The 24,787-nt window shown below is 49.9% G+C and overlaps 2 protein-coding genes across 2 annotated transcripts in view; one reads left to right on the top strand and one right to left on the bottom strand.

The window, feature by feature from the left end:
• The window catches only part of HSD11B1 (hydroxysteroid 11-beta dehydrogenase 1), a 949,596-nt gene that overhangs the window by 831,343 nt on the left and 93,466 nt on the right, over positions 1 to 24,787 (top strand). The window lies entirely within an intron of this gene.
• LAMB3 (laminin subunit beta 3) overlaps positions 1 to 24,787 on the bottom strand; it is a 41,162-nt gene that overhangs the window by 9,277 nt on the left and 7,098 nt on the right. Inside the window, exons 4-18 of the mRNA XM_050781423.1 lie at positions 16,730 to 16,844; positions 16,105 to 16,178; positions 12,656 to 12,847; positions 11,249 to 11,312; positions 10,762 to 10,955; positions 8,809 to 8,929; positions 7,861 to 8,049; positions 6,143 to 6,298; positions 5,493 to 5,689; positions 4,978 to 5,089; positions 3,761 to 4,139; positions 1,321 to 1,481; positions 987 to 1,207; positions 500 to 697; positions 55 to 199 (exon numbers count right to left, since the gene is read on the bottom strand). Of these exons, the coding sequence (XP_050637380.1) occupies positions 55 to 199; positions 500 to 697; positions 987 to 1,207; positions 1,321 to 1,481; positions 3,761 to 4,139; positions 4,978 to 5,089; positions 5,493 to 5,689; positions 6,143 to 6,298; positions 7,861 to 8,049; positions 8,809 to 8,929; positions 10,762 to 10,955; positions 11,249 to 11,312; positions 12,656 to 12,847; positions 16,105 to 16,178; positions 16,730 to 16,844 (2,518 nt within the window). The remainder of the gene's footprint in view (positions 1 to 54; positions 200 to 499; positions 698 to 986; positions 1,208 to 1,320; positions 1,482 to 3,760; positions 4,140 to 4,977; positions 5,090 to 5,492; positions 5,690 to 6,142; positions 6,299 to 7,860; positions 8,050 to 8,808; positions 8,930 to 10,761; positions 10,956 to 11,248; positions 11,313 to 12,655; positions 12,848 to 16,104; positions 16,179 to 16,729; positions 16,845 to 24,787) is intronic.

Raw genomic sequence — 24,787 nt, 5'->3', positions numbered from 1 at the left:
AGGGACAGGCAGGACTGGAACAGCAGCCAAGGTGGGAGTGGAGACCAGGCTCACCTGTTAGGAAATCCCGGACCTGCTGGATGAGAAGCCGCGTGCGTCTGACATCTTCCTCCATCTGGGAGCGGCTGGTGCTCACCTGGGTCTCCAGGCGCTGGGCATTGGATTGAATCTGCGAGGCTGATTCCTCGGCTGCCCTAATCTGTTGACACACACTCTAGGTCAGAAGGGATAAGGCCCCAAGTGAAATCTCTCAGCAGTCCCAGAATTCTGTGGATCATCCTCTATGCCAAGACCTACCTAGGAAGCATTTGTAACCAGTGCAGTTTCTATGTGGATGTCCAGTAAAAGAGAAAAAAACTATCTTGCACTTGCTGTGGCACCTTAAGCAGGTCACTAAAATCTCTGGGCTTTAGTGTAAAATGGGAACTCTGACTTGCCCGGGGGATCTATTCTGTTTGCCTCCTCCTACCTGTGCCCATCCCACCTTGGCCACACTTACCATCTGCCTGGTCTGCTGGAGCTGGGCATTGAAGCCCCGCAGCTGCTCAGCCACCTGCCCTGCCGTCCAGAAGGCCCCACCAGCCCTGGGAAGGACACCCCTGCAGTGGGAGCCACAGGCTGTGCCATTGTCATGGGGACACAGCTCACCAGGGCATGATCCTGGGGTGCAAGCCATCTGCCTGGAGCTGCCACAGAGCTGTAGAGAGATGGGGCTGTCAAAGAGGCTACCCAAAGCCCCTCAATAACCAATCCCACCTCACACCTGGGAAACCAACAGCCAGACATCTCCATGACAACCAAGCACAAGAAACTGGTTTCCTTGGCAACTACTGAGCTCACAGTGAGCGGCACAATGGTCGGGATGGCTGGGGGAGTGGGGTTCTCACAGCGGCAGGTCTGCCCTAATGGGAAACAGGTGGCAGCAGTTGGTGTGTGACAAGCTGGGGTGTGGGCTCCAGGAAGTGGGACTCCATGCCCCAAGTCACCTTGTTGAAGGTGGGTGTCAGGTCAGGCAACGAAGACATCTCCAGCCTCAAGGCCACAAGCTGGGGGCTGCCGGTGCCTCCTCCTCCTCCCGCCTGCTGCGCCAGCCTCTCTGCCTCTCTCCGGCTGTCCCTGAGCTGGTCCAAAAGGTGTGAGCTGTCGGAGACCTGCTGAGCAGCCTGGGCTGACTGCTCGTAGGCTGTGGTTAGCATCCGGAAGGCTCCTGTGGCAAGATGCATGGGGAATGGAGATGGAGGAGGAGCAGGAGGGAGGGGGGCGGCATGCCCACCACAGCAGTGCCCATGCCCGGGGTTATCTGGGTGGCCCTCTCCTCACCTGAAGGATCAGCACTGCTTAGTTTTTCAAACTGCTCCCTCTTCCTCTGATACATAGTGAGGAGGCCATTGAAGCTTCTGTCCAGACTCTCCAGGTCTCTCAGAAGGGACAACGTCTCTTCCTCTAGGGGCAGATCCGGCTGCAGGCCCTGGAGAGTTCGCCTGAGAAGGGAGAGGAGCTTACACTAAAATATAGGAGGGAGTTGTGCCTCCCCAGAGCAGCCATTCCCTTAGAGCAACTGCTACTGAGTCAGAACAAACAGAGGCCTTGGGCAAAGGCACCAGAACAGAGAATCCACAGGCTAAGGGGGTTCCGCTGGACAGAGGCTGAGCGGCCAGTACAACGTTTCTCTGTCCATGCATGGGCAGAGCCACAAAACTCTCTTCCCTTGACTTCCATGACCCAACATTCCCAATTCTCCTTCCCCTCTTCCAGCTCCTGGCTTCCATGAGGAGCACTGCCCTGATGCCCTCCTCCTTCGCTCTCTACAGGCTGGCTTCAGCCACTACCTTCACAGCTGCAGCTCTGAAATCTCTTCCACAGTCCACACATCCCACTCAGTTCCAGATCCCACCACTGCTGCCAGCTGGTCATCCCCTCTGAAGGAGGCTCGGGGTCCACCTCCCAGGCCCTTGGCCACTGAGCTCTTGGAGAGTCCTCTCTCCCTGTGCCCTTTGCAGCTCCGCCAACCCAACTACCAGCTCCCTCCTCCAAGCCTCACATTCTCCACCTCTAGGCTTTGATCAGGCACAGAACGCCCTTCCATGGAATGCCCCTCCATGCCTGTGTTTCCAACCTACTGAACCTGGTGGACTGACTGCCCGAATCTGAGACTTAGTTCAGAAGGCACCTCTGTGAAGCCTGCCATGATACGTTATAACATGTGTCACATTATAGTTTACCATTTACACATCATTCTCCCCAGTGCAAGCTTCTCGAGGGCAAAGACCATGTCATATTAATTTCAATATCTCCGATGCCTTGTGCAATGCTTGGTTCATAATAGATGCTCTAAAATTATGTAAAGAGAAAGAAAGAGAGAAAGAGAGGAAGGAAGGAAGGAAGGAAGGAAGGAAGGAAGGAAGGAAGGAAGGAAGGAAGGAAGGAAGGAAGGAAGGAAGGAAGGAAAGGGGGGAGGGAGGGAGGCGGGGAGGGAGAGAGGGAGGGGGGAGGGGGAGGGATGGGAGGAGAGGGGAGGGGAGGGGAGGGAGGAAAGAAAAAAGGAAGGAAGGAAAAAAGGAAGGAAGGAAGGGAGGAAGGAAGGAAGGGAGGAAGGAAAGGAGGAAGGAAGGGAGGAAGGAAGGGAGGGGGAGGAGAGGGGAGGGGAGGGAGGGAAGAAAAAAGGAAGGAAGGAAAAAAGGAAGGAAGGAAGGAAGGGAGGGAGGGAGGGAGGCGGAAGGGAGGGGAGGGGAGGGAGAGAGGGAGGGAAGGAAGGAAAGAAAAAAGGAAGGAAGGAAGGAAGGGAGAGAGGGAGGGAGGGGAGGGGAGGGAGGGACGGGGAGGGGAGGGGAGGGGAGGAGACGGGGGAGGGGAGGGGAGGGATGGGAAGGGGAGGGGAGGAGACAGAGGGAAGGGAGGGAAGGAAGGAAGGGAGGGAGGGAAAAAAGGAAGGAAAAAAGGAAAGAAGGAAGGAAGGGAGGAAGGAAGGAAGGAAGGGAGGGAGGAAGGAAGGAAGGAAGGAAGGGAGGGAAAAAAGGAAGGAAGGAAGGAAGGAAGGAAGGAAGGGAGGGAAAAAGGAAGGAAGGAAGGGAAAAAGGAAGGAAGGAAGGAAAGGAGGAAGGAGGAAGGAAGGAAGTCAAGCAATATTTGCTTGACTTCCTCTGCTGGAGCCCCCAGCCAGAGGCTCTAGCACATCGTGAGTCACAAAGCCTCCATTTTCATTCTTCTTAGGCTGCCTTTTCCCTCCCCGCCACTCACACACCTGGATGGCTCTGTGCACCATCAGAAAGCCAGTGCTCAGGGAATGCCAACTAACTATAGAAGCTTCCAGAACTGAATCTCACTAAGAAGGCACCTCTGCTGGTGGGATGGGGGTGTGGGCGGGACCACTTCCATTCCAAAGCCACACGCGGGTTATTTTTGGAGCCCCTGCCTCTCGGATGCCCTCTGCCAGGGTGACTAATCCAGAGCTGACTCCCTCCCACAGGCAGCACTGGGCACTTAAAAGAACGCTGGGCTTGGGCTCCTGGGCTGTGTTCTGAGTCCCAGCTCTGCCCTTCGGGGGCCATGTGGCTCTGTCACATCACCTATCTGTGCCTGTTTTCTCATCTGCAAAACCACACCAACCTCACAGGACTGTTGTAATGGTTGAAAGAGAGAGCACTGTGAAAATGCCTTTAAACCGTAATGCGCTGTACAAATGTAAGGAAGGACCAGTGTGCCCCGTACAGGAACCCCGGAGCATAATTCTTCCAAATGCTTGGCAGGGAAAGGGAATTACCTGAGGGAGAGGATGGCACTGGCCACCTGAGCCACCTCCTGCTCTGTGACTGCGGCGCTGCTGAGAACTGCTCGGATCTGCTCAATCTTACTCTTTGCATCTAGGATCCGGGAGGCCAGGCCACGGTCCTCCAGCCCTGGCCCTGACCACAGGCTGGCGGTGGCATTGCGGAGGCTACCAAGGCGCAGGGCCTGCTCCCGGAGGTCCGCATCATAGGTCTGGAAGCAAGGGTGGCAGGCCACACACACCGGGTAGCGGTTGCAGTAGCCTCGCTGGCACTGGTCACAGCGGGGCCCAGTCAAGCCAGCGCGGCAGAGGCAGCGGCCCGATGCCTTGTCGCAGCCTGGGCCCTCTGTTCCCCGGAAATCACAGTCACAGGCTAGGGCCAAGAAAAATGACAGTCAGAGACGGGGGTCAGGGAAACAGAAGCAGCTGTCAGGGAGAGCCCTGAAGAGCAGGTCTGACCTGAGGCTCTTTCTACATGACTTAGAATAACAGAAGTCACAGCTAGAATAAAAACCATGGTAACAGCTGCAGTGAAAGCAAATGCTTACTTAGCACCTACCATGTGCCAGGCACCATTTAAAGTCACACACACACATTAACTCATTTGATCTTCACACCACTCTCAGGATTAGCACTCTTGTTTCCCCACTTTTTCTAGATGTCCCTCTCTGAGGGACAGAGAGGTTAAGTACAGCACGCCTCTTTCTCAAAGGAGGAAACCGAGTCTAAAGAGGGGAAGCAGCTCCCTCAAAGTCACTCAGTGAGGCAGGGGCAGAGCTGGGACCAGAATCTTGTCTGCACACTCCAAGGCCTGTGCTCCTATGGTGATATCAAACTGACTCCCTGGGAAATGACACCCTTCGGCCCTCAGGACTCACTTCCTCCATCTATGAAGAATGAAGAGACAGTCTACCATCCTTGCTGCTGCCTTGGAGATGGCTTCTGGGAAATGCTCTCTCTCAGGGAAGTGGGGAGCAAAGCAACTGGCATGTCACCGGGACTCAGGGACAGCAGGGCATAGGCCTGCCTCAGGGGCTTAGAGGCCACACCAATGGGCCAGAGTGTATGCACTCACAGGGCTGCCCAGGCCCACACCACGTGCATCAATACGGGACGTTCTGCCCTGCTGCAGACCTACACGCCCCCACCACGTGCCCAACCGCGTGCTTGGCCCCCACAGCCTCAGCGTCCCCCAGGCCTTGAGCACGCACCTCGGCATCCTGTAGCTGCGTCTCCATAGGTCCGGTCTGGACACTGGCGGATGGCTGCAGCGCTGCACATCAGGCCACCAAAGCCTTCCCGACAGGGGCACTGCCCTGTGAACTGTGTGGAGAGAGCAGCGTCAGTGGACCCTGCCTCATAGCCTCTGCCTTACCCTGGTGTCAGGGACCGTGTCCTAGATTCCTGGTCCACAGGTAGAATCCAGGGCTCGTGGCCACCTCCAGAGCTGCTGTGCCCACAAAGCAAGGGCTCCCACTCAAAGATGAGCCTTGAAGTCAAGGCCCAGCGTGGGCCCTTCAGAAGGTGTGCTGCATATGGTATCACTGACGGCCAAGAGCCACAGAGGGAGGGACATCTGGTGACTTCCCCAAAGGAGAATGAGGACAGAAGATGCCCGGTCTGACAGGGGAGAGGCCCAGAAAGGCAGCATGGAAGGGCAGCAGAAAGGCTGGTGCTCAGGACCCCTCTCCCACTGAGGGGCCCCCAGGCCACCCTCACCTCGTACCTGGTTGCACTGGGGGCTGAGGGAGTTGTGTGGGTCGCAGGCACACGGTTCACAGCCCTGGCCACTGGCCAGCTTCCAGTGGTAGGGAGCGCACTGGTCACACTTGGGGCCCACCACGTTGGGCAGACACAGGCAGCGCCCACTCTCCTCATCACACGGCACGTCCCTCCGGGATCCCAGGATGTTGCAGTCACAGCCTGCAGGAGGAGAGCTGCTGAGCTCAGGCAGACGCTCCATGAAAAACTCACCCCCAGAGGACACACATCCAGGGAGGGGCCCCACCTGGGAAAAGAACTAGGCAAGGCCATTCCCTGCAGATGACATGGCTGACTCACAGTACCCCTGCACTGTCCCACCAGTTCCAGCAACCTGGCAGCTCAGCCGCCTGCCTGCCCACCCTCCGTCTGGCTCTCAGTCCCACCTTCCAACTCGGACCTCTGCTGCCACCTGCTGGAAGCCAGTAGCACAGCAGCTGGTGCTGGGTAAGAGGCCAAGAAGTCCGGACTCCTGGCAAAGGCCTGGGCACACCCCCTCTGTCTACCCTGCAGTGGGATTTCCTCTGAAGAGAGCACAGTGAGCAGGGCAAGCCATGGGTCTGGTGGCCCCATGCAGCCTGCCCCATGTCGTGCTGGGCCGCGTCCCCTACTCACGGTGGCAGCCCTGCGGGTTGGCGTAGGTGAGTCCAGTGAAGCCTGGCTTGCATAGGTCACAGCGCTCTCCCTGCACATGCTCCTTGCACACACACTGCCCGGTCACTGGGTCACAGGGAGCCCCTGGCACTGCCCCATCCGGATCACACTCACAGGCTGAGAGACAACAGCAGTGACCGCAGTAGGAACAAAGAAAAGTAGAGTTCAGAGCAGATTCCAGGAGCCAGGCTGCCTGGTTCAAATCCTTGTTCCATCACTGGCTATCAATTTCATAGCCTTAGTCAAGTTACTTAATCCCTCCATGCCTCAATTTCCTCGTCTGTAAAATAAAAATAATGATACAGCCTTCATAGGCTTCTTGTGAGAAATAAATGAGTGAATGGCCGGGCGCAGTGGCTCATGCTTGTAATCCCAGCACTTTGGGAGGCCGAGGAGGGTGGATCACCTGAGGTCAGGAGTTCAAGACCAACCTGACCAACATGGTGAAACCCTGTCTCTACTAAAAATACAAAATTAGCCAGGCACAGGGGCGCATGCCTGTAATCCCAGCTACCAGGAGGCTGAGGCAGAAGAATCACTTGAACCTGGGAGGTGGAGGTTGCAGTGAACTGAGATTGTGCCATTGCACTCCAGCCTGGGCAACAAGAGCGAAACTCCATCTCCAAAAAAAAAAAAAAAAAAAAAAAAAAAAGAGAGAGAGAGAGAGAAAGAAATGGGTAAACATAAAGCAAGGGGAGCATATTGGCATATGCTAAGTACTATAGAAGGCGTTTTGTTGTCATTACTTACTGAGCAACTACTCTTGCCAACCACTGAACTGGGCACTCTCACATGTTGCCTCATGGAATCTTCATGGTAATCCTGGAGATTATTATTCTCATTGTACAGAGGAGGAAACTGAGGCTCAGATATGTCAAATAACTGATTCAAGTTCTCATTAAAAGTTCACGCAAGAACCAGGGATCAAACTCAGTTCTGTCTCACTCTTCCCAGCAACAAACATCAACAGAAAGTGACTCGGCTTTCCCCAACCCCCATTCCCTGACTTCTTTCAGACCTTTCAAAATGTAAGACCCCTTCATCCAGAAAGTCTTTTCTGAAAACCTGCCCGAATCAGATTGCTTCAGTCCAGGCCCTCTCCTATATGAAGTCGCTGGCTCTTGTGGACATATTAAGCTGCCTCTGCCTGTTGTCTCCCATTACATTCACAAACGCTCCCTGAGCATCAGTGATTTTCCAGTCAGTGTGCTAGGGCCAGAGGATGTGAGAAATAATCCTTGCCATGGAGGAGTTCTCAATGTTAGGAGAAACAGGAAATTAAATCACAAACCTCATTACAACATGGTAAAGGCGATAATATACATATGGAAAAGGTGCTTTCATCCTTCTTCTTCACAAGTGTATAGTTTATATCACCAAACAGTGTGTGTGTTCCCTGATGGCAGAAACTGTATCTTATGTTTACTTTTTTCTTTCCTATGCCCCAAATAAAGCCCATCTATTGATGGATTGTCTGCTTGATGGTCCAGAGAGGTTAAGTGACTTGCTCAGTAATACTCAGCTAAATTAAAATAATCTCCCAAAAATCCTGACTCACAGTCAAGTTTTCATGCTCCATGAGGGCCTTGGTGTACCCAGAAACATGTGATCTATTGCACCCAGAGCAGATGGGGAGTAACAGACAAATGACATTCTGGGTCTCCAGAGCCTCTACTCACGGATACATGTCTCCTGAATGGAAGCTCCCGGGCGCCGGTTCCGGAAATAGTGCAGCTGACACCGCTCACAGTTCTTGCCTTCGGTGTGGTCCCGGCAATTGTCACACACACCTCCATATGCCCCCTGGCTGGCGGCAAACACAGCGGGGTCAAAGTGACATGTCTCTGAGTGCCCATTGCAGTCGCACCCTGGAAAAAGAGAGTCCCAGGGCTGACATCTGACCCCCGCCTTTGCTGTCTACAGAGCGTGCTCCACAAAAGCTCATTGGCATCTGTAACAACTCTGCAAGATGATCAAGGCAGGGAAGTGGGGAAACTGAGCCCAAGGGAGGTTTGTATAATTTATTTAAGGTTACATGACCAATAAGAAAGCAGAGGAGAATAAGAACTGATTCTCCTGATTCCTACTGTTGGGATAAACCCAAGAACAGTGGCCATGTTGGCCCAAAGCAAGAGACCTTTGAATGCTCTATCCCCAACCCTGCAACTGCCAACATTGGTCTCCTCTTGGGTCACTGCCTGTCTCTGGGATAAGAATCTCTGCTTTCCTCATTTATGTAAACAAAGTCCCTGATTCTAGGGAGCCATTTGAATTAGGAAAAATGACAACAGAAAACCAGATATGTCCTAAACAGGGTAAAGCAACTGGAGAGGCCAGAAGAAGCAGGCTCTGGAGATACCATGAAAGTCACATGGAATCAGAAGCATCAGCCAAGTCATGGTCCCTCCAGGTCTGGCTGAGAAGGCAGGGGGTGGTGGGAGGATGTCACCCAAATACTCTCTCCATCCTCACAGAGCCAGGAGAGCTTGAATTGTAACAGTGCAATTCAGTTTAGATTTACATAAGAAAGACTGGATCCCCCTGTGTCCCAGGTGAGGTCACTGAGGCCTAGAGGGGCCAGCACTTGACCCAGACCCTACAGGGAAGGGGTGATCCAAAGCTCCTACTTTGGCATTCATGGGTGTCCCGGCCCTCTGCAGGTCTCCAGGGCCGGTTGTTGTAGAAGGGCGCACAGCGTTCACAATTTGGACCGGCAGTGTTGTGCTGGCAGACGCAGACATCGTGGACCTGGGAGGGGGACCATCAGCCATCAGGAGTAATCAACAAAGAAGGGCCCCAGGGATGGACCTGCCCTCTGTGTACCACTCAGGTCTGGCTCAGACACCAACCCTTCCAGGATGCTTCCTCTGAATGCCGCAGACTTCACCCAGCTCCTGTGAAACTGTCTGCCATTGTTCTGCACATATGAGCACACGTGTGTGTGTGCACGTGCTTGTGCCCGCACTGCTCCCCTAGTGAGGTTTTTGCAAGCTCACTCGTTGCACTTGGACACCCCCGTGACACCCAATCAGAGGCAGCGCTTGGAAGGTGCTCAGAAACCCTTGGCAAACTGTGGGATCCAGAAGCTGGTGGGGCCCTCTGGAGATTTATATTCCAACAATCTATGACTACAGTTGTTTGGCTAATGGAACTGTTGTGATGTACTGTCACTAGACTCATTAAGGTATAAATATAGAACAGCTATTGTGTGCTAATTGCCTTCCAAATTAAGCCCAACACCTTCAGCCTGGCATTCAAGGACCTGTATCATGTTAGTTGCATTCTCAGCTCCCATGCCCTGCTGACAGCACAGCAAGCTGAACTTCTAGCTGCTCCCTCTGCAAGCCCTACTTTCTCTACCTGTTGACCTTAACAATGGTTTTGCTTCTACCTAGAATTCTCTTCTCTCTGTATTCATTCGCAAAATCCTGCCAGCTAGGCTTCAGCTAGAATGGCACCTCTCTCATAAGGCTTCCCTGGTCCCTCTAATTCCATAGATCTCAACCCTGGCTGCGCCTCAGTGTCACCTGGGGAGCATTTATTAAAATGCCAAGGTCCAGACCCAATTTAGTCTGAATCTCAAGGAGGAGGCCCAGGCAGTGGCACCTTTTAAAAGTGGTGATTCCACTGCACAGCCAGATTTGAGGACCACCAGGGCTAGGTGGCTCCCTCCCTCCCTGTCATCTCATAGCATATTGTATTCCCTCTGTGTCACTCAGCCTTGGGTTCTAGGAGTATGTCTCATGGGCCCTGACAGATGACACACTCCCTGAACTGGGCTCCCTCTGCACACCTCTGCAGCCTGGGGCAGAAGTTGGCCCAGAAGTGGAAGAAGAATGCCAGCTGAGGCTTGTGCCACCTCTATTTCCCTCCCAGGCCATCTTACATGATTTCCTCCTGTCCCCCTATCACTAGGACAGCTGTCACACTCCCATGTTGGGTCTCTCTGCTTCTTTGCTCAAGGTTCTCTCTTCTATACCTGTGGTTCTCAAGTTTGGTTTCACAGCAAAATTCCCTGGGAGGGGAGGGCTTGTTAAACTGGAACTTCTCAACCCCCATCCCTGCTGAAGCCAATCCGCCTGGTCTAGGGTAGACTTAGCATCTGTACTAAACATTGATCTCTCACCCTGCCCCCATATCTCACCACTAGATGAGACTTTAAAATCCCTAAACCAGTGGCTGTCAGACCTGGCAGTACCTTCGAGTCACCTGGGAGCTTTAAAAACCAATCATAAAATTAGAATATCGTAGGGTAGAGGGCTGGGCAACATTTTTAGCTCCCAGTGAAGTTATAATACATAACAAGGGTTGAGAATCATTGCCTTAAACTTCCTCCCAATTTCCACACTTATGTAAATGAAATGAAAATCATCTCAAATTAGGAAGCAGGTCTAAAGAAGTACTAAACAATTCTGATTTTTGGAACGAAAACCACTTAGATTTTTTGTTGTTGCTGCTGAAGTATTAAGTACCCAAGTTTTAGATTTAGTGCCCTTCCTGCTTTATGGGAGCCCCAAGAATGTCCGTAGTCTGCCCTGGTCCTGCCCCCTTCCTCTCCCCTTCCCACCCTAGGCTGTCACCTGCACGGTGGTGGAGGGGCCAGCAGAGGCCCCAGGCTTGGGGGCGCAGCGGTCAGCATGGCCGTGACAGAAGCAGCTCCCCTGCAGACGGAGCTGGGACACGGCATAGTAGGCGCTGGGAGGGTGGTAGCCCCTTTGGGGCACAGGGGCCAGCCTGGTGAAGTTGACTCTCAAGTTTGTGATCTCCCCCAGCTCTGAGAGGACCAAACAGCAAGGAGGGAGGGGTTGGAGAATGGAAAATAAAGAAAGGAAGTTAGAGGCACATAGAGTCTCCTTCATATGTGATACCATGGGCCATCCTCTCCAGACCTCAACCATCCCACAGCATCCCACAGACAATGTCCCTATGGGGCAAACAGGGCAAGTATTAAATCCCCAACCACATTGACAAAAACATGAAAAACCAGGAAATTCCCATGACCTGGGTTCCAACTCTGTTTCCTTTCTCACTCATAGTTCCATGGACAAGAGGAGGGGCCACACTGACCTTGAATTTTTTTACTTTGAGTTGCTGGAATCCCAGATGCTAAATCCATAAGGTTAAGTTGGACCTACAGAGAGAAGGGAAAGAGAAGCACTTAAGAAGAGACAAATAGTGTGCCTCAAGCTCAGAAGAAACCTTCCTTTCCATTATATGCCTCACATTTGAAGTCCTTGTTACCTGGAACCTGAGACAGACCATGGTTATGAGGCTTGTCAGCTGCTTTGGGGGAACAAGATGATCACTGGGCCATAAATGTGTGTGTGTATGTGTGTGTGTGTGTGTACACCCTGCCCCCCAGTTGAAAATATAAGTATCCTAAGAATTTCCTGAGTTCCCTGGGTCAAAAAGTATGGTAAGATGTATCACCTATATATGAGGGTTTAGGAGATACTAATTTTCTCATGACTCAGGATGAGTGAGAAATCTAAAATCCAAGGATGCATGAATGTGGGTGACCACAGCACTCTGGACAATCCCAATTTCAACTATGCTTTTGATTTACTTTTTTTAAAAAAACGATTCATCATCTACATATCCCAGGAAGAGTTTTCACATCCGCCCTCCACAAGTTAGGAAACAGTCCTGCGTTCTGATCTGCTGTGTGAAGAATGTGGTTAACATAGATTTGGGTAAGGGTATAACCAAGGAGGAACTGCTAAACCCAAAGGAAGAGATGCATGGTCCGCAGAGAGGGCCCCACTCTGAGCGTTGGTCCACATGAGAGCAGCTCTGAGGGCTCACTTGTGTCTCGGCCAGGGAAAGGAGAAGAGAAACTATAGCCTCCTCTGCCAGGGGATGGGGAAGAGCAGTTATGAAAGAATTTGATCATGTCAGGAGGACTTAGGGAGAAACATTCTGAATGTTTTTTCAGCCAGGTTCTTACTTCTAGCTCAGGGTTTAAGCTCAGGAGAATTCGGGCTCTGGGTTATACCAGAATTCCCTCCAAGGGCTAAGACTGGGTTAGATGGAGGGATTAAACTGAAAATGTTTATTTTTGTGTTAAACCCTACCAAGGTGAAATGAAATTTGTGTAATTTGCTCTTGCATCTAACTAGCCATCCCAAAATCCTCACACCAAAGTAGGGTCGATTTCATCTTCCCACTAGAGGGATGAGACAATGAGTCACGGGGGAGGGGGCTGTGGAAGAGGGCAGGGGTGAGTAAGAGAGCAGGGGTGAGTAATGCGGTGGCCCCAAGGTCTTTCTGAAATATCCCTCCTCAGAAAGAGGATAAGCAGCAAATGTTTTGAGGGTGGCCACAGGGGTCATTACTGGGGGGAATTCAAGAAAGTCAGCAAGGGGAGCTGGCAAGGATGTTTCCATTCCTTCTCAAGAGTCCATGTGGCTGTGTGAACAGTGGGACATCAGGGACTTCTCCCCAGGCCTAGTTTTCAGGATTCCCTCTACCTACCTTCCCCCCATTTAGGCGCACATTAGGCCTCTGGGGCAGGGACTGGCACCGAACATCCTGCCAGCTCTGAGGCCGGCCCTGGCGGACCCGAGGGAAGGTGGAGGTGCAGTCAGCAGCCAGGTACTGGTACACTCGCCAGGTCTTACCGAAGTCTGAGGAGCGCTCAATCAGCATGCCAGCGGGCATGGGCCCCTGCGGAGACAGGGGCAGTGTGCAGAGGGGAGGCGCTGGGGCTGTGCCCCATGGAGACACAAGCAGAGAGACAGGCTCCTCCAGTGAACTGGGAAGAAAGGGAGCCCAGCGGGAGCAAGTGGGCTCAGGAGCGTCCAGGTCCAAACCTCCTGGCATACCACAGGCCACAGAAGTTTCTCCCCAGGATCTGCCTTCCAGAAGGAGTGATCCCTAGCTCAGCTTACCAGGCTTCCAGGCTTCCAGGCTAGACATTCCCCTGCTCCTACACTTCCCACAGCTCACCATTGTCTCTCTCTCTCTCTGTCTCTCTCTCTCTCTCTCTCTCTCTCTCTCTCTGTCTCCCCTCCTGGAACTCGTGTCCAGCCTCCTCTGTCCTGGCCCTCCAAACCACGTTCCCCACTTACCAGAGAGCTCTTCCCGGGTGATTATCTGATCTTTGAGAGCTTCAATCAGTCTGCACTGATCTCATGATATAATCTGAGCACCTTAGCATGACATATTGAGTCCCTGCTCCTTCCTACAAAATGATTTCATCCATTTTGGGTGGCTTTAAATGTGGTCTTTATGCTGACAGCTCCAAGCTTGAACAACTTCCTGGAACTGCAGGTCTATAAACTCAGCTTCCAAAGCAAACACTGAACCAGGCCCAGGCCTGTCTCTCCAGCTTCAGGGTTCCCTCCTGCCTGATCTCCCTAGTAAGCTTCATCTGATTTCCCCTTTCCCCACGTTCACTCTTACTCAGTCATTTCTTTTTTTCTTTTTTTTTTTTTTTTGAGACAGAGTCTCACTCCATCACTCAGGCTGGAGTGCAGTGGTGTGATCTCGGCTCACTGCAACCTCCACCTCCAAGGTTCCAGCGATTCTCATGTCTCAGCCTCCTGAGTAGCTGGAATTACAGGTGTACACCTCCATGCTCTGCTAATTTTTGTATTTTTAGTAGAGACAGGGTTTCGCCATGTTGGCCAGGCTGGTCTCGAACTCCTGACCTCAAGTGATCCACCCGCCTCGGCCTCCCAAAGTGCTGAGATTACAGGTGTCAGCCACCGGGCCGAGCTAATCTTCATATTTTTAGCAGAGACAGGGTTTTGCCATGTTGGCCAGGCTGGTCATCTTCTTAAAACATAAAATGGGCCTTGTCAATCCTCTGCTAAAAATCCTCCAATACTATTCTGGAATGAAATCTGAACTTCTGACCATGAGTGAATAGGCCCCAGGCTCCCTGGGCCCTGCCTCCTCTCAGGCCACCTCCTCTCTTCAAGCCCTAAACCAAGCTCAGTCCCTCCTCAGAGCCTTTGTCCAGTCTTCCTACTTGGGATGCTCCTCCCGCTGGTAGGTTCCCTCTCATCTTTTGTTCTCAGCTTAAATGTCATTTCCTGGTACAGATCTTTTGATACCTGACTGAAGTGTGTTCTCCTGCTCATGGCTGGCCCACCCCACCCTGCCCCATTATTTTCTATTTCAGCATCTTGTTTCCTTCAGAAACGTCACCACGATTTCCAATTATTTACTTGTTGGTTTCTTGCTTTTTATTCTTTTCCCATGAGACCAGGATTTCTCAACCATTCTCACTGTTATAGTATTGAGTTGGGGAAATCTTAGTCCTAGGAGCTGTCCTGTGCACTGCAGCCTGGTGAACAGCATCCTTGACTTCTACCCACCAGATATCATTACATACCCATAGTTATGACAACCAAAAGTGTCTCCAGAAATTGTCAGCTACCCCCTGCGGGAGAGGGGAGGGCAAAATAGTGCCCCTGGTTGAGACTCAGTATACCAGGCTGTAGCCCCTATTGTCTGTGGTTCACAGGTGGACCCCCAACACCTAGCACATCGGTGTTTAGCACACATTTGTTGAATGAATGGTGAATCTTCAGTCTGCTCCCCTCCCTCTGTGTGTACCTGGAAACTCATCTCGCAGCAGTCTTCAGCCCTCCACATCCCCATCTCTTGCCACCAAGCACATTTTACCCTCCAGGCCCTGTGTGCATTCTCTTGCCCCCAGCCCCAATCATATACCTCACCTTCTTGCCGCCTGCATCCTGGTCTTTGTGTTTATGGTTCTGTTTGCTTGGAATAAACATTGCCCTTCACCTGGCCATTACTGGTCTACGAAAGTTCATCTTCCCCTGGGTGTACTCCCTGACAGGCCCTCCCAAGACAGACCATGTGAGAGCCCCGTCATGGGCTCCCAGTACCTCTTCCTACCAATATTGTGCACACATTGCACTCTCTCACTACTGACTTCCCCACATATGGTGAAAGCTGCTTGAAGATTGTGATTTGGTTTTATTCATCTTTATATCCCTAACATCTGACACCAAGCCTGCCATGTAATCAGTGTTTAGTAAGTGCTCACAAATAATTGACAAATAAATGAACAGGTGAGTGATGATAAAGTAAGGAGACTATTTAACACTGTCCATCCAAATGAATATGCTGCCCTTCAAAGTTGCCACCTTTAGAGACTGGGCATTTATTCAAACGATACTTGCATTTCTCAAAATACCTTTGACCTTTAGATGGGGCGAGGCTCTTAGAGCCAACTTCTTCAGTCATGTAAGAAATTAGGTCCTATTACTTTTTATTCCAAGCTCATTTTAACTCCTGAAAGTTATATCTCCCTTCCTAATCATTTAATCTTATTAACCAAATTTGATCATTGAATATCTGACTATTTCTGTAGAAAGAATAAAACCAAATCATCTCTGAAAAGAAAAAATTGACCTATGGCAATTAAATGAAAATGTTTCCTCCAAAAGAAGTATCTAGAAGGCTGTTCTAAAGGCAGAATCTGAAAGTGCTTTGAGAAGTAATGGCACTGAATGAGTAGATTGCCCACCAAGAGAGCTGTTCCAAAGGAACATCCATCAGTTAGTTGGATAGGCAAGTTCTTGGCTGCTTGTTAAACTCAATCTAATATGCAAAGTTATTAAAACAGAGTATACCAAGAATACACAAATGTACAACAAGCAACTGGGCCCAGTAGAATTGGTACTTGGCAGACCTGAATTAATTAGATGGGTTGAGGGTGGAGAATGAGAGAGGAAGAAGATATGCAACCACTGCACGACCAAGATAGGGAGCCTGGAGGTGCCACTGTTCACCCAGGACCAAGTCCTTTGCTGTCACCATTATATAGGCTCATGGTGAGTGTTGCCCCAGCCTAGAGAGACAAGGACACTGTGCTCCCCCATGGCTCCATGCCCATATGGCCCAGGAGCCACTCTCCTATCCGCTGCCACCCCCAGGAGGCACACCTGGAACTCCATCATGACTTCCTGAAGCTGGAATCTCCTGTCCAGGTCCAGCTGCAGAGAGACAGGGTTCACATCTGGAAGGACAAAAAGTAGAAACTGTCAGCCAGAGACTTTCCACTTCCCCAGCCCTGAAGGAAGCCCTGGACTAGACTAGCTCGAGGAAGTCAGAAACTCTCTAACCTTGATTTTCCAAACTCCCTCTTGGAGAGGAGTGGGAAGTGTATGTTTCTGCTTATGTTATCTATTCAAGATCCTATCTGTTTTTGGCTAAGTTTCCTTCCCACCATCACCTGATGTCTTCAATACTTTGGAGGGCTTCAACTCGTCTGTTCCACACAGACTTGTTCCCAAAGCTTAATTCTGCAAGCCCACCCACTGAGACCGAGTGGAGGGAAATAAAGACATTCCTCTCTCCTCATACCCTTTCCTTCACCTCCAATAAATTCTTCTACCATAACACCCAACGGACCTCAAATATGAGGCAGAAAGTTTCTTCTTGTCAATCACCCACGTCACATCACCAAAAGAAATGCCTGGGAAACCCAAAGGGTTACAGGGCACCTTCCATCCACCTCATCCTGTGGAGGCTGCACAGTTTGAGTCCCTGTAGATGGCAAATGCTCACCATTCTGTGACTGCCACCAGCGCATGGGGCCGGAGGATGAAGCCACATTCTCTACTCGGTGACTGTAGTAGTTGTGAGGCTGCCTGGAGTCACACTTGCAGCATTTCATCTGCCACTGTGGGAGAGGAAGACAGCAGACACTCAGAGGTGGGGTCCTAATAGAATTCCCCCTTGCGTCCTGAGATCCCAGCATATCCCCTCTGTGGAAATCCTGCCCTTAGGAATCACTAGTTTTATTAATACACTTTGAAGGATTAATCTCTTAAAACAGGGCTATTGGTCATCTTTTAATCAGTCATCTCTGAATTCCTTCGTGTCCCTCCTAACACACAGCAAGTGAATGGTGAACAGATGTGTGAATGGAGAAGAGGTACAAGGTGGGAAAAAATACTTGAGTACATGACATTGCCTTGCAGAGAAACTTGAGGAAAGTGCCACGGGCAGGAAAAAAAGGGGGGGGTGTAGGGGAGAAATTCATACTAATTGAGCACCTACTACATACTAGGCACAGGCTGGAAAGTTTAATAGCTCACTTCATTTAATCCTGGCAGCCTGGGAAATTCTGGGGTTTTGAGGATCGGAGAGAGAGGACTCCAAAAGAAGACAAGGAAATGTAGATCTACAGTCCTAGCTCTGTCACCTCTGTTTCCTAGGCTTAACTTTCTCCTCTGTAAATTAAGTGGGGATTGAGCTAGAGCTTTTTATCTACCCAACAAATGCTTATTTAGCATATACTATGTGCCAGACTCTACTCTGGGCTCAGGAGTTATAATAGGGAACAAAACAAAGGCCCTGCCCTCAGGGAGCCAAAATACTAGCGACATTCAAATGATCTCTAAGGCCTTCCAGCAGTGACATCTGGGGCTTGAGGATCTTTCTCAGGTTTGGTATTCCCTACCTACAGGAGACCAACCAGCCTCACTGGGGAGGTCCCCAATAACCTGGCCTATGCTTATCTCTTGGAATGAGACAGGAGCCAGAACTGAAACCCATGGGTTTCATGGCAAAGCAAGGATCACCAAGAAAAACAGCATGGCCATAGAGGTGACATATCCCTTGTTCTTTTAGCTTGTGCCTATGTGCATACATATACACATACACACACACACGCACACACGTGCACATGCGCACGCACACACACACACACAGATAACGTGACCTTTTCTCAGCTCCCCCATAAAACACACATAAAATCTGTTTCCTTTGAGTAACCATGATCCCAAACCCTGTGCGTAGCTTAAACAATACTGTCCACAGGGCTCCAAATTTGCCAACAAATAGATGCAAGGCTTGGACAAGAACCTCCTGGACCTGCGGGTCCTTCTGGGTAGGGAAAACTGTCCCTCCACACACCCTGTACCTCTGCTTTCCTCTAAGCCACCACTCACCAGAACAAAGGACTGACCCAAAGAGTCTGAGTGGATATGTGGGGCCTATGCCTTGAGTGATAGAACCTCCCTGCCCAACACCCATCTTCCCTCTCCAAAGCTGGCACTGCCTGCAACAGGAGAGAGCAAAGAGGGGAGCCAGGTGTCTTGGTTCCCTGGGCCTCTGCTTACCACTCCACTTTCCAGCTCTCACCCGCTCTGCAAATGAAGAGAACTATCACCCTTCCTAGTGCTTGGAGGTGCCCTTGGCATGTCCAAAAATGCTTTATTAAACATTCATTGTTTGGGTGTTTAAGGCTCAAATAACAGCTGGCACATAAGCCCTTTAAAAAGTAGCACCCATTGGCAGGACGCTGTGGCTCACGCCTGTAATCCCAGCACTTTGGGAGGCCAAGGCAGGCAGATCACAATGTCAGGAGTTCGAGACCAGACTGGCCAACGTGGTGAAACCCCATCTCTACTAAAAATACAAAAATTAGCCAGGTGTCGTGGCAGGTGCCTATAGTCCCAGCTACTCGGGAGGCTGAGGCAAGAGAATCGCTTGAATCCAGGAGGCAGAGGTTGCAGTGAGCCAAGATTCTGCCACTGCACCTCAGCCTAGGCGACAGAGCGAGACTCTGTCTCAAAAAAAAAATAATAAAATAAAATCTAGTAGCACCCATTGCCCCACCTCCCACCACTCACTATGCATTCCCTTGCCCTGCTATATTTTTTTCATACTACATATCTACACTTGATACATTGTATACTTACTGTCAATTTATTTATTTGTATATTGTCTGCCTCCCCCTTCTAGAATGTATACTCCATGAGGGCAGGAATTTGCAGTCCTTCACTGCTGTATTCCCAGTGCTTAGAAAAATACCCAGCACATAACAGACCCTCACTAAATTCCTCTTGAATAAATGAACAGCAAATTTTCAGTAAAGGCCAACTATTTGCATTAGCATTATTACTAGGCACTTCCTTCCTGCAATTAGGGAGTTTGAAGGGAGGGGTGGAAGAGTGAGTAGGTAATAAAGCATCAATAGTAAGTGGAGTACAACCATGTGCAGAGGAGTCCTTGGTAGTTTCAATGCAATAGCCTACTTAAATCTCACAATAACCCTATGTGATAAGTAGTATTAGCCCCATTTACAGAGGAGAATGCTGAGGCACAAAGAGGCAACATGGCTTTGCTATTGACTGATTCCCACCATCAGCATCAGAAAGGGTCCCTCCTCTCCTTTCTCTCTTTCTCCCTTCTTTCATCCTCTCACTTCCACTCGAAACTAGTTGAGTGGCAAAGATGTGGGGAAGTATGCTAAAGGGTAGCAGTCTCTGTCTCATGCAGCGAGCCCCAAGAAGGGCTTGGTCTGACCTTGAAGCTTATCATGGGGAAGGCTAAGGCAGAGAGAGAGCACTTTGGGAAGAAATGGGGCTTCTCCAGCTGACTCAGCTCAGTTACCACAGAAACTGGAGACCTGTCGCTGGCTGAAATACCTGAGCACTTAAAATAATCCTTTCTGGGCAAGAGAAGGCCCTTGCTAGAGCCTGACTCCCCTCCAGACCCCTATTTTGGTCCCTGGCAGGGAGCATGCCCTTCTTTATACTCTTCCCAGCCTCTCAGGGACAAACTTTTCCACTCCTGTCCTCTGCCTGCACTCAGCACATGTCCTGAGAAGAGACAAGGGCCAGCTGCCTTCCGGCCGCCTGTCACCAGAGCTTTCTCCCCAGCTCTGCTGGGAGCTGGTCCAGCCCTTCCCTGGTCAAGAGAGTGCCAGAAACAAGTCTCTTTCTTTCCCTGGGCCATGGGACAAGTAGCTGGAGACGGCGGAAATGTCCTTGATACTCCCAAACGACAGGACATTATGTAACTATTAAAAACACTGTTTAGAGAAAAAAAATTAATTGCATGGAGAAATGATTATATTATGTTTTATGAAAAAAAACTGCGCATATACTTGCATATACATTATAATCTCAAATATATACGTGTGTGTGAATATATATGTATATATTTCCATTTAAAGGAATGTAAAGTATTTGGAAGGAAATATACCAATATATTAAGTGAAAACATGAAATTGCTGATATTCACCCATTTTGACCTATAAAAATGGCAACTGCATACAGTTCAACCTGATATCTCTGGGTAGTGGAATCATAGATAACTTGTTTTTTCCTTCTCTGTTATTTTTTATTATGTTTAAACTTTTTGTTTGTTTGTTTGTTTGAGACAGGTTCTCACTCTCTCGCCCAGACTCTGGGGTGCAGTGCCACAATCTCTGCTCACTGCAACCCTCTGCCTCCCAGGCTCAAACGATTCTCCCACCTCAGCCTCCCGAGTAGCTAGGATTACAGGCACAAGCCACTATGCCCAGCTAATTTTTGTATTTTTAGTAGAGGCGGGATTTCACCATGTTGGCCAGGCTGGTCTCAAACTCCTGACCTCAAATGATCCACCCACCCCGGCCTCCCAAAGTGCTGAGATTACAACCATGAACCACTTGCACCAAGTCTGTTTAAACTTTTATACCTTGGATACATATTACTTTTTATATTCAGGAGAGCAGATAGTATTATAAAACAAAACCAACTAAAAATGCCCAGGGTTTGTTGCCCTGCTCCTCCCTCAGTCTTCATGGGGATAATCTGGGGCACCCATGCCTTCTTCTCCTTCCTTCCACGTGTGCAGGCACTGATGGCAGGATCAGATGGCATCATAGGCTTATAAACTACGTGCTGCTTACCACAGTAACATAGCTAAAGGAGGAATTTATCTCAATCCTTGGAGACAGGCTAAGCCAACAGGCGAGACAGGTATTTTAAGTAGCTCTGCCTGTCAACGAGCTAGCAGGACAGAAGCCTGAAATAGAGCAATTTATGGCAGAAGCCCACATGAAGACAAGCTGCTAATTTATCCTTTCCCTATGGGCCTCAGTTTCCCTTTCTGATTTATTCTTGTATGCTTATATGTAGGGTGCACATATTTGTAAGCATCGTGTGCATGTGTGATTCTCAGTGTGAAGCTCTTCTTCTCTCATGTGTGATGTGCCCCCGTCTCTTCCAGCGATGGCAGCTCTCTGCTGCAGCTGCCTCCCTCTCTGGGGTCATTTGGCCGGCATTCTTCTGGCTGTGTTACCTCAGAGACACAGTACTATTATCAATTCAGCCTGTCAGGCCTCCAGCCAGTTTGGCTCCTGCTTGCTCTCCAGCTGGAAAGGCTAGGCCTTCTCCCTTATCCTAGAGCTTTCTAGAAGCTCAGCAGTCTGGCTGGAAGATGAACTCTCCCAGAGAGCCAGGGGAGGGCAAAGGAGCAAGAGGGCAAGAGCCAGCAGGGGCCTGAATCACGGTGGAGATGGGAGGAAAAGGAGGGCACACCCAAGTAAAAACTCTGAGCCTTTGCAAAACACAGAGCTAATTCTGGGGGAAAACAGGAAAACAGGCTCTGATTATGTATGGCCCAGCTCCCTCCCATGAGGAAGCCAGAGGGCTGTCTGGGTTCATCTAAGAAGCTAAGGTCGGGTTATGGCCACCAGCCAGGGCCAAAAGAAAAAAAAAAAATCTAGCTGCCTTCAAGAAAATACATTTCCTCCACTTCCACTTTCTTATTGGTGAAATGGAAGGGTTGAATGAAATAATAAAGTTCCGTCTTGTTCTAACATGCTAATAGAATTCTTCCCTACTCCAGCACAACAGCCCAGAAGTTAAAGCCACTCTCAGCAAGTAGACAAAGAAAGCAAGAGAAAAATAAGACATTCACCAGATACTGTCCTGGAGAAACACTTTTTCCAGCAATATGGACAGGGAGAAGGGGATCAAGGCCTATGGTCAGCCAGGCCTCCATTAGAACCGACTGCAGTTCAAAAGCCTCTGCATTTCTATGTCAATGCATATTGGCAATGAAGATCAAAAGTCAGCACCTACTGCAGGCACTGCGTGGGAGGATAGCCATATGTGAGGTACTTTCAGCTTCGTCTTTTTCCTTATCACGAAGTGAAATTTTGACTAAAGCCTTAACTCAGTACAGCTGTTATTTCCATCCTAACTAAATTCAGAAATCACTCTCTGAAGCTGATTATAAAGATGATATATGCTACACACTCAAAAATTACACTGCACCAGCCTCAGTCCTGAGCAATGTGCATATATTATCTTAGTCCCTCCTTCCAAAATCTCGGAGGTACCTATACTACATTTACAAATGGTAGGTATCCCCATTTTGCAGATTAGGAAAGTGATAAGAAATGTGTCCAAGCCCATAAAGTTAGCAAGGCATGAAGCACAGACTCTTGTCCCACCTTGTCTGACTCCAAAACTACCTGTGCTGTTCTTCTTCTTTTCTTTTTTACCTCCCTAGCATACTGGTGCTGTTCTGATTGAAGGAACATAGCAATCACTCGGCAACCACTGAAAATTTCAGAGTTGGTTTCAAGAAACTCCCTTCTTCTGCTTACTCCACCCCATTGGAAAGGCAACCTCAACTCCAGTATGGATATCTCCAGAAAGAGGGATGTCCCCTGGACCTGAGTGCAGAAAGTTGGTTAGTATGCCAGGGACCTCTACAGGTCCTGCCAGTGGCAATGACTACAGCCCCTCATATGGCCGCACAGGCAGTGGGTGGATGTCCAGGAAAAGCAGCAAAGTAGGTCTACAAGACAGTTCCCAGAGGCTTCCAGGGGCCTGGGCCCCAGAAGCAACGGGGTGAGAAGCCAGGCTAGCAAAGTTGTGAGGCCATCCAGGTTTGCCTTTGGGAACTTCCCATCTCACATTTCTCTTCTCTGCTTTTAACCCCACAAGCCCTACTCCTTAGCCCATAACAATTACGACCCAAGAATCTCACATTCCGCCAACCCAAGTTTTGCTTCTCTCTGATAGCAATTTTTCCCTACAATGTCCCTTTCCATTTTCTTCTATCCCCTCAAAATGTGACTCATTCTGGGTCTTGTGGGTCCCTCTGTAAAAGTCACATCTAAGTTTCTGATTAACATACTCAGCAAACTTAGGTTTAGGTCATAGATTGATATGGTGCTTTTCTCAAGGTTGTCTGTGTTTTAAACAAGGAACTCAGTAATGCTTCATCCAAAAGAGTAAACCCCCAATGGTAGAGCTCTGGAAGCTTTAGAGATGCTTAGAGCTTCTAGGAAACAAAGAAAGCAGATATTTTGGGCCGGGGGGCAATGGCTCACGCCTGTAATCCTAACACTTTGGGAGGCCAAGGCGGGTGGATCACTTGAGGTCAGGAGTTTGAGACCAGCCTGGCCAACATGGTGAAACCCCCGTCTCTACTAAAAATAGAAAAATTAACCAGGTATGGTGGCACATGCCTGTAATCCCAGCTGCTCGAGAAGCTGAGACAGGAGAATCACTTGAATCTGGGAAGCAGGGGTTGCAGTGAGCCGAGATTATGCCACTGCACTCTAGCCTGGGAGGCAGAGCAAGACTCCGTCTCCAAAAAAAAAAAAGAGGATATTTTGGGTCAGAGGCAGGCTCAAAATCCCTTGTGGGTCGAGGATAGGGATCACAGTACATATATGAACACATCCTCTGCCAACACATTAGCCTTCCTGAAAATCAAGAAAACAGACAATTGTCAAATGAAGAAAGGCAGTGGTCGTTGGAGTGTGTGTGTCAGCAAGCAGGGGGATAAGAGTGCATTTACACGCATATACGCCTGCGCGTATTAGAGAGGAGGGACTTCCAACTGGTTACTGTTCCTCAGCTTGTTTCCAAGAGATAAAAATGACAGCTGTTTGGCTTATACAGTTAATTAACCTGAGGAATGCGCTGTGTAAGACTGTTACTAAGGCAGCTGGGTAATTAAGTTTTTCCCCAGAAAGGGAGGGAATGGGGGATAAATAAAGCATTTAGGAGAGCAGACACAACACTGGAGGAGACATTGTCGGGAGCAGAAATCAGGGATAGAAAGCTTTTCAGCTAATCTGCTGGTTCTTGAGAACTGTGTGCCATCCCGGAAATGACTGAAGGGCATGGCGCAACCCCTGCCTTCACACGCCCTGAGAGAGGACAGTGGACTCTCGGGGTCACACACAGCCCAGCTGTCTCTGAGAAGCAAGCTGAGTGGCCAGAGCTGAATAAACAGCAAAGTTTGACTAACTCCTTCACTTCACACACGGAAAAATGGCAGTTTGTAGAAGAGCCCTGACTTTCACAAGGTCACATCCCTGTTATTAGTGTCAGACCCAAAACCAGAAAGAGGGAGCCTTCACCCCCAGTCTGGGATGACTTCACTAACCATGACTGCCTGTGGATTCTTCAACAGCTCACTCTAAGTCAGATTGGCATCAATTACCTTGAGAGGCACAGAGGAGGGCAGCCCAGGGATGGGTGGATTTTAGTGAGGTACGTGAACACATGTCCTGATCAGGGAAGAAATGCTCAGCAGTGTGCTTTGCAGATGGGGCAGCCTCTGCATGTGGATGCAGCCACCAGGAGGGGGGCAGGAGAGAAGGGTTGGATAGAATAGTTTGCATCTGCCAGGCACCAGGTTTGTGGTCACTTTACACATTCTTTTGTGCAGTCCTCATGACAACCACTGAAGCCCATTTTTCAAATGAGGCCCAGGGATAGCACAGAAGTAAATGAGGGCAGGGAAGCATCACAGAATCACAGACGTTTTCATCCATGCCTTGAGATTGAGGGAATAATGGTGCAGTGAGTTTTCCTA

The sequence above is a fragment of the Macaca thibetana genome, chromosome 1 (genome assembly GCF_024542745.1).
Source record: "Macaca thibetana thibetana isolate TM-01 chromosome 1, ASM2454274v1, whole genome shotgun sequence".
Taxonomy (NCBI): Eukaryota; Metazoa; Chordata; class Mammalia; order Primates; family Cercopithecidae; genus Macaca; species Macaca thibetana.
Note: the sequence above shows the minus strand (reverse complement) of the source record. Positions and strands in the feature narration are given on the sequence as shown.